This window comes from Poecilia reticulata, chromosome 5 (assembly GCF_904066995.2).
Source record: "Poecilia reticulata chromosome 5, P_reticulata-male-v2, whole genome shotgun sequence".
NCBI classification, from domain to species: Eukaryota; Metazoa; Chordata; class Actinopteri; order Cyprinodontiformes; family Poeciliidae; genus Poecilia; species Poecilia reticulata.
Genome location: NC_088834.1, coordinates 18,200,368 through 18,209,728, shown reverse-complemented (window position 1 = coordinate 18,209,728; position 9,361 = coordinate 18,200,368). Strand labels below are relative to the sequence as shown.

Below are 9,361 nucleotides of genomic sequence, written 5' to 3'. Positions count from 1 at the left end.
CAGGACAGACATTTACCTCGGAAAAATCACATATAACAGTAACTTATTTTGGAATATACCTGCAGCCTCTTAAACCTACTTAACATGTTAAAACAGACATGTTGTTCTTTGGTGACCTGCATTAAGTTACCAAACCAGCCAGTCTGATGACTAAGACAGGACATCCCTATAAAAGTAAACATAACTGAAAATGTTTATAAAGTATTTTGCGTTTAAAAGGTAATTTTGTGTATCATTCTTTACTTCTTATATGTATTTAGGTTTTGTGTTAACTGTCTTTCAGAAATACACACAGGACAAACATTTCCTCGTGTCTCTCAGTAACAAATAAGATTAGACAGGAAGTTTCCACAGTGGATCACTGTGTTTATCTAAAAGGTTGTACTGGCTAACCGCTGCCCAGTCAGGGGTTTCTTCCCTGGGAGCGGTGGTGGCTCGCAGCCCGCAGCACCACTACTATCACCTCATTCCAGACACTGTGCCAGGATACTGTGGTGACACAACTCTGGGCTTCTGTTCCTCCCTTGTCAACAAGACTGATGAGGGAATCGTTGCTGTCTTCATTCAAGAGATTATGCAGTACATTTTAATAGTACATCTCACAGACAAAGTCTTCAAGTATGTCACCAATAAATAATAATTTCAGTCTGAATTGATTCAGTGTCAGTTTTATCAGCTGGACCAGACATAAATAAAAAGGTTGACTCAAATTCCCCAGCAACGCCAGCGGCCACCAGGGGGCACAACAAAGTGACCCAACACTGACTGCGCCCAGACAAAGATGCACAGACAACAAAATCAAAGCAGAAAGCTGATATGCATGATGGTTGTGAAGGGTGACTGATCTTGATTGCCTATGGTTGACCGCTCTGCGTGTGTATTAGTGTGTGTTAATGTAATGAAACACACAGACCAGAGCAAGAGGAGCTTATGGTTGTTTAACAATAATTAACTCACCATATAGGGCCCATTTATTTTCATGAAGCCAAGCATATCATGCACCTCTTCCACTGAGAGGGAGATGAATTTGAAATCTGTGTATGTGTGCGTGTGTGTGTGTGATAGTCGCATTCATGTGTAAGCAGAAATATCTGCATTACTTCTGCTGAGCTGACTTTCTGCCTCAACCTTTTCCCGTTAATATTAGACAGCCAGCTTGCAGGAGACACTGGCAGCTCGTTGTGAATGCTCCTAAAATAGGCATTTACACACACACACACACACACACACACACACACACACACACACACACACACGCACACACACACACACACACGCATGCACACACACAGCAGTTAGCAGGTGAGGCCGAGTGTGTGTCAGCGGCGGTGGAAGGGTTCTGAGAAGGCAGAGCAAATCCTGATGGTCAACATCAGTGTGTCAAGAGCTTTGAAACTTCCTCTGCTGACGTAGAACAAGGCTCTTTTAGCTTATAATTGAGAAAGGACAATGTTATTATGTCTGGTAGTGATTGTACACCATTTAGCACAAATAAGTAAATAAATATAATAAACAAGATATTCAGGAGACAGGAATCGTTTCAAGCATTAGTTTCTAATTACTCAGTACGAAGCGGTACTGTAATAAGTAAATAAAGCATGTGCATGTTGTGCAGATTGATTGGTGTAAATAACATTAAAACTATCCTCATTTTTCCCTCCATTTGGTAAACCAGACCAGCTGCTAGGTGGTCAGTCAAGAATGCTCCCCAACCATCTTCCTGACCACTCTGGTCGAGTGTGTGTGTGTGTGTGTGTGTGTTGCTCCGTGGTTACACAAAGTTTATAAGTTTATGAAGTTTATAAATACCAGGCAGTTAAGAACAGGCTGTTCAACGCAGAGGTTTTCTTTTTGTTCTTTTTTTCCCTCATCTCTCTTTTTCTTTTTTCAAATGTGCATAAACAAGACCGACATGTACTCACTGCTGACCACATGAGACAAAATGTCTGTCTTAAATAAACTCACATGTCTGAAGACTCCACAAAGATGGCGTAGTCACCTGTAAGGCAGTGAAACGTTGTGGCTGCATCATGCTGTGGGAATGTCTTTTTTCTTACAGACAAAACTATTCAGAGTTAGTGGGAAGATCGATTAAGCTAAATGCAAGATAATCATGGGAGCTTTGAGATTTGGAAGGAGGTTTGTTTTCCAGAGGCAAAACAACCCCAAACATGCAACCAGAGCTACAATAAAATGTTTACATCGAAGCATTTTATGAGGAAAAAGGGTCTACTCAAAACCCAGACGGGAATTCAATTAAGAATCTGTGGCTAGACTTGAATGTTATGACAGACGTTCCTGAAGCACTCTGACTCAGAAAAATCAGTCTTTACAGAGGAACAAAACTGGTTGAGTTACACCCCTGTAAATCTATTAAAGGTGGTTCTACTGGGTATCTGAGTACCAAAGCATGCCACACCTTTAAGGTTTTTTTTATTTGAAAAAAAAACAAAAAAAAAACAACAACAACATGAAAACTATGCTTTTCTATGCATGTCACATATATGCAATTCTTTGTGCTGGTCTGTCACACAAAATCCTGATAAAAATACACTGATGTGCTTCATTCTACCGTGACAAAATGCGAAAAGGCTCCAGAGGAATGAATGATTTTGCTACTCACTATATTTTGTCTTTAATCCATTCACTGAAATCCATGTAAATTTTAGCAGAAAGTTGTTTAAAATCTGTCGTCTATAAAACAAAAGGCCTTGCGTCCTATGCGTATTCTGCAGTGAGCCCTCTCCGTTTGTGTTCCTCACTTGGTTCCCCTAAAGTCTTTGGGTCTCGTCTTCATCTCCACCCTCTTGAAGGAGTACCGCTCCCCGGTCCTTCCGTCTGTCAGGATGTACCATGTCCCCCAATAGATCCCGTTGGTCAAACCCGTGTAACGGCCACGGTAATATCGCCCATTCAGGTTGGCTGCCAGGCAGGCGTCGAACCACCAGCCTGCACCGTAGTACTGGCCACAGCTTCCAGAGGCGTAGCGATCGTTGTCTCTGTCGGCAGTGCTGAACGGTCTGCCGTCGTGGTTGTAGCGCTTGCTGTAGCTCAGAGAGTTGCCGGCATCGCCAGAGTACTCGTGGGCTGTCAGACGATACCTGGAAGAGAAGGTGTGGTAACTGTGTGGTAAACTTGTGGTAAAATATTATTTACAGGTTTTTATGCTTGGTTAGTGCAAAGTTTCTCTCTCTAACACCTACTAAAGGCTCTGTCCAATCTGACTGAGCTTGTGCTATTTTGCAAATACAGGTGAAAACATTTCGGTTTCTAAATGTGTGAAACTGGTGGGAATGTTCTCTAAAGGAAACAATTCAGTTCATTTTTCTAAATAATTTTTCTAAATAATAAAAAAGCATTTCTGTTGCACAAAATGCAATGACATATAATAAGGCAATCCTTTACTGTATTCTTTATCAATTGTAGATTGAGTAATTATTTTTTTAATTAACCAATTAATATTTGGATAGCAAAAGGCACTTCACAGAAGATTTTTTTTGTACAGATTTTGAACCAGGTGAAGCTACAATAATGTCACTTGAGGAGTTCTGGTAGAACATATTTGCATACAAAGGGTTTTGTTTATCTTAAATGCAAAAAGTATATATTTTACAGTTTTGGCTTAATTCCTGCTCTGAGTGAGTTGCTCTTTCAGCAAATGACTTTTTTGAGTCTTTATGCTCCAGTTAATCATTAATCAAATAATGATTGATTAATCACAATTAATCTGATTAATCCAATTAATTATTTCAGCCTCAGTGTAAGGTTTTACATTTGTATGTTCACAAGTGTTTTGGTTGGTCACATAAAATCCCCATAATACATTGAAGTTGTGGATTTAACATAACAAAGTGTAAACAGGGTTTGCAACACTTTTTATGTAGTTGCTCCATCAGCTGCTGTCTGGGCAGTAATAACTGGAGTTGCTCAAGAATTGGCCCAAAGTTAAAAAGGTAACTTTTTTTTTTTTTTTAATCTAGCTGAACAACATGCTGATCCATTTAATCTATGCAGCCAGTATTCTTCCACACAACTTTAGTCTCATCTTGTATAAAGTTGCATTAGTGATTAAAAGGGAACAGGTTTAGCTTTTGGTCAATTGAAATAAAAAGCTGCTACTCCTGCCAAAGGTAATTCAGAGGGTCTAGTGTCTCTCTGTGCACCTTTCCGCTTCCGAGGCCACCTTGAAGTTGCTGTAGGTTGCATGGCGCTTCTGTTGGTACCAGTCTTCCAGCTCAATGCGGAGCTGGTGCAGGCCGGTGGAGGTGAGGGCGTGCAGTGCTGCGTTTCCCAGCCAGTGCTCTCCCTGCAGACTACCAAAGCCTTCCCGGTATTCCTGCCAAGTTCTGTTAAAGTCCACTGAGCCGTCCTGCCGATTCTGGATCACCGTCCACCCTCCGCCCGCTGTCTCCATGTCACATTTAGCCTGGGCCAAAGCAAAGACTGACATGATTCAAGGCTTTTCCACAGATAGCGCTCAGCTTTTCGAAGATTACTTCTGATGATCTTTGTACATTAAAATACCTCTAATGCTGGTCCGTGTGGATCAGGTTGGATGGTATAGATGCCAGTCTCTTTGATCCCAAGGCTGTAAATCTCTGCACAATCCTGTGGATGTAACCTCTCCATGGGAGCAGCTGGAGCCACACAGGACACATTTCTATTGAGCTTATTAGTCCACCATTCTCAGGAGATGCACACAAATGTTTCCCTCACCTGTAGGTGAATACTGTGTGATGCTCTTTAGGAAAAGCAGCAAGTCTTTTTCACCCTCTCTGCTTCCCAACGCAGCGCTCTCTACAAACCCAGAGCAGCAGCATCAAGTTATCAACATGGCTGCCAAGTTTCATATGCAGTACAACAAACATGTTTTAACCAACATGCACCAGACAAGGATAGAGTTTATGGTAGGGCCTCTTGTTTGAACACAAGCTTTGTTATTCTGATATTATTGTCTATCTGCTGAGACTTAGCATATTGTCCGGTTGTCACATGTAGACAAGCTACCTACACTAAGTAGTTTCATTTGTTTTAACTTGAAATAATTTTTTTTACGTGGAAGTGTTTGCTATTTTCTAACAATCTATTTGTAATATTTTTTTTAATTCAATCTTTAAAATATCAGAATTTGCACATCATTATATATCTTATATTTTTTTCTGTCTGACATATTGAAACAGAGTATAAAATCTGAGGTAGTGTGGTGAAATTACTTTGTACTCAAATAGCCATTTTATAAAATCCTTTTTTATTCTTACTCGAGTCATTTCTTGGACATTTATTTTTTTAGTTCTACTCATGTAAAAATTTGTTAAAATAGTGCTACTGCTAATTGAGTGCATTTTTTGGGAACTCTACTCATCTCTGAGTTTGGATATGTTTTGCCTCCTTGCATCATTAAATTCCTATCCACTCACCTTTGACACTCTGCAGACGATTGTTTTCTATCAGAGTAGGAGTGACTGCACTGGCATAATTTCCTGTGTGTGTGCGTGTGTGTGAGTGTGCGTGTGTGCGTGCGTGTGCGTGTGTGTGTGCGTGCGTGTGCGCGTGTGTGTGTGCGTGTGTTTCTTGGGGGTTACAAACATGTGTGACCCACCCAGTCGCTTGGCCATCTCTCCAAGTGCTTGGCTGTGGCAGTGGAGGTCACACTCTGTCAGCACAGCTGCCATCAGGGCCAGGATGGCCCCCAGAGAGCTGCTCTCCTGGTCCCTGTAACTCTGGGGGCCTCCTGATTCCTGGAGAGAGCTCATGCAGCTCTGCAGCCGAACCAGGCGCTCTTCAACACCTCCACTCTGCAAGACAATACTTACAGGTTAATAGAAAGTATGGCTGCATGGTAAGGGAATGCCTTAGGGTGACAAATGCAGACAAAAATGTTTGAAATCTGTGAAATTATGAAGGCACATTTTTGAATTAATCATCACAAAGGAGCATTATAACTGAACCATAAGTTATAATGCTTATTGTTATAGAATAAATATTGTTATTCTATAACAATATTTTTTCTTGTTATAGAAAAAATATTGTAATTTTTGCCTTATCTAAACTGTTTACACACTTTTGAACTTTTTCCATTTTATCACCTTAAAAAATTGAAGTCTTCAATCAATTCTATAGGTATTTTCTGTGATAGACTAACAAAATATGCATAAAAATCCACTGGTAACATGCTAAGTCATAAAGTGAGAATAAATGATTCATTGCGTTTCAATTGTTTTGCAAATAAGTATCTGAAAAATTTGATTCAGCCCCCGTTAGTTTGATACTACTAAATAAAACCCAGTGCAAACAATTTTCTTCAGAAGTCAACAAATTAGTGAACAGTGTCCTCCTGTGAGTAATTTAGTTTATTCATTTTGTTAGATGACACTAAAGTTAACATTCTCATGATTAAACAGGGTGGTGGCACCATCATGCTGTAGTCACTAAACAGCAGTTGTTTTTTTTAACCAATTATTCCAGACCTTAAAATATAATTCAGGGGTAAAAATTATGTGTGCATATAGTCCCTGAGTCAGAAAGACATTACATATTGTATATTAATTAATCCCCAAACTCTTGGCTCGGTTCTCTGTCTCTCATACTTATGTCACTCATTGTGATCAGGTCCCCAGCACCTGTTGCAGCATGAGCTCACCAGATGACGAGACATTTTTAAAGCTCTCCTAATTTTATCCCCTCTTTGATCGCCGACAGTTATTTCTCCGTAGCTGTTTGGCGGTGCCGAGTTTAGCATCTCCGGCCTGTTCTCTGACCGTACACCGCCAACTCTCACTGGTACATGTGAAAGTGCAGTCAGAGATCTCATGTCTGTCCAGTCTTTACACGTCAGCAAGATGGAGTCATTTCATATTCACAGGATTAGTGAAAAAAATTACATTTTCTCGCTCCTGTCTTACTTACTTTCAATCTAGTCTGAGGGAAATCCGGTCTTTGCTCCTCCTTTTGAGGATCGTCTGAAGCAACAGGAACTGAAGCACCCAATCTGCATGCACTTGTCCCAGCTTGACCCTCACTGGCCTTGGTAGTCACTGCTGCTCCTGGCCCTGGAGAAGCAGGTGTAGCCACTAACGTGTCCCGGCAAGGTGGATGTAAGCAGGCTGGGGATGCATCTGAGGACAGCAGTGCTCCCACATACAGAGACAGCAGGGTGAGCATGACGAGAGAGATGAAAGAAACCATGAGAATAAATATTTGGTTCAAATGCTGCAGGGTTTTCCTGTCATCAGTTCCCTGGAAAATGTTTCTTCTCTTCTTTCTATGTCCAAGATGTGCCTCTGCAGGCAAGAGGATTTTGCATTTTTATCCTTTTTGTTTAGATCTCTGGCTGACCCTTCATGCAGTTGTCCTCTCTGCCTTTCTTCCTCAGTTCATGTCACTCCTCGTCCTCCTCTTAGTCCTGCCCGGTCTGTGTTTGTGAGGCTACTTTGGCTCGGATTCCTAGATAAATGCAGCACACTTTGCTGTCTGACACGGACCAATGCACCCACCCCCAACACACACACACACACATACCAATACACACACACACCCACACCATCTCTTCATCTCCCCAACTTACACTCCCACTTTGCCACACACCGTGATGCATGTTTATGAATATTTTTGCACCGATTTGTCTTAAACTATTAATGAGCATGACAGTGAACAAGTTTTCCATATGTTTCATGTAGCATGTGTGAGCTAACATCTCCTACCTTTCACCCCGGCCATCATGGAGTTGCTTTAGCAGCTCAGCTGCTTCCGTCCTGTGAACAACTTCCTAAGTCTCATGGCCTTTGTGCAGTTTTGTGTTTGCAAACTGAATTCCAAAGGAGCCATGAAGACCCAACATTGAATAGGTAAAGAAGACAGGAATCCTTCTCCAAACACCACACCAGAGTTGTCCCATCTGCAGAGACACACTCCCAGTAATAAGGAGGATAAACATGTGGCGGTGCACTCAGACGTGAGTAATGAACACTGACAGGACTCAACCTTTTGGATCACTGAACACTGAATCATAATGTTAAAATGGTAAATAACAAAAGCTAAGTATCCAGGTTTAATATGATGTTTGTTACAAAGTAAAAGAAAACTTTGGGTTTAAAACACTCTGAATTGGCAAGTGGGAGTTTGATAAGTGATAGGTATTATGGCACAGTTGTTTGTGTTGCTGGGTTGCAGGTAGAAGGTCCTGGGTCCTGAACTCTTTAAAGAGTTTGCATGCTCTCCCAGTGCATGAGGTGGTTTCTTTTTCAGGTACACCGGCTTCCTCTCAAAGTCCCAAAACGTAACTGTTAGGTCAGTTTGTGGATGGTGATTGTGTTTGTCCTCTGCATCTCTTTGATGGACTGGGGATCTGTCCATGTTGCATGTGTATTTGAATTCACTTCCCTTAACTTTAACTTTGACTAGACCATTTTAAACACATACATGAGCTTTAATCTGTAACCACTGTAAGACCTGGAGTATGATTATGGCCATTGGAAAATTCAGTCAAAAGCGAAAAGTGAACGTGTTGGTGTGTAATTTACATTACCAGTGGTGGGAAGTAACGAAGTACAAGTACTTTACCTAAGTAGAATGGATACTTTCTACTTTTACTCCACTACATTTTACAGTAAGTGTCTGTACTTTCTACTTCACTACATTTCTACAAAAGTGTCCCGTTACTCGCTACATCCAAGTCGCATTGCTCTTTTTTTCCCGTTAAAATGTGAAGTTGAGGGACTTAAGGTGGCGCCGTAAAATCCGAGCAATAACGTGACTTAGTTTCTGTTGTCACCCATCGCCTCCCCCTTTACTCCCACTCGCACAGCAGCGCTTCGCTTTCACAGACGGTGGGGACTTCGTCCATCTTTTAGCATCACTTGGAAGGAAAGCTTAAAGAAAGGTAAGCTCCGTGGACGTGTTGCTGGCAAAGCTAGCTGTACAGAGACACATGTTGCATCTGCAATGAAAAAAAATTGTCACTCATGCGCTGAATTATTGTGTGGAGGTGTTGACTGAGGTGTTGCATTTATGGGAAAACGCTGGTACCAAAGTGCAATAAAGTGGTACGATGTTCAGGAACGATCCGATTCTTCTGGACGGATCTTTACTGATTAAATTTATTTAAGCTCTAAGTATTTAATATCTAGGTGTTGTATGGGAATGTGGATCTTTCAGATCAATTTGAGAAGCAATTTTGATAGGTAAAAGTTTATTTTTTTTGTGTCACGTAGCGCGGGGTGCTGGTCTTGACTTGGTCTTGGGTAGGTGGTCTTGACTACAACACTGCTACTGGCTCCTTGGTTGCCTGTCCTCTCCCACCCACCTTCTTTCCATCCCCTTTCTGTTGGATATCTTTAGAAATAAATGCCACTAGTGGCAAAAA

General features: G+C 41.3%; 1 protein-coding gene across 1 annotated transcript; it reads right to left on the bottom strand.

Moving 5' to 3' along the window:
* Positions 1–2,416: 2,416 nt before the first annotated feature.
* Positions 2,417–9,361, bottom strand: LOC103465243 (fibrinogen-like protein 1). The gene is made up of 6 exons (XM_008409883.2): positions 6,907–9,361; positions 5,600–5,795; positions 4,717–4,797; positions 4,525–4,637; positions 4,164–4,426; positions 2,417–3,101 (listed from the first exon to the last, which is right to left on the bottom strand). Exons 1-6 carry the CDS (start codon positions 7,183–7,185, stop codon positions 2,759–2,761), a joined length of 1,275 nt encoding a protein of 424 aa, XP_008408105.2. The 5' UTR covers positions 7,186–9,361; the 3' UTR covers positions 2,417–2,758.

Bases quoted from the DNA above. Each gene is read 5' to 3' on its own strand.
- LOC103465243 (XM_008409883.2), bottom strand. From the start codon at position 7,185: ATGGTTTCTTTCATCTCTCTCGTCATGCTCACCCTGCTGTCTCTGTAT. The intron at 4,798-5,599 runs GTGGGTCACACA...CTGGGTTTGTAG, and splicing joins AGAGATGGCCAAGCGACTGG to AGAGCGCTGCGTTGGGAAGC. The intron at 3,102-4,163 runs GTGCACAGAGAG...CTTCTCTTCCAG, and splicing joins GTGGCCTCGGAAGCGGAAAG to GTATCGTCTGACAGCCCACG.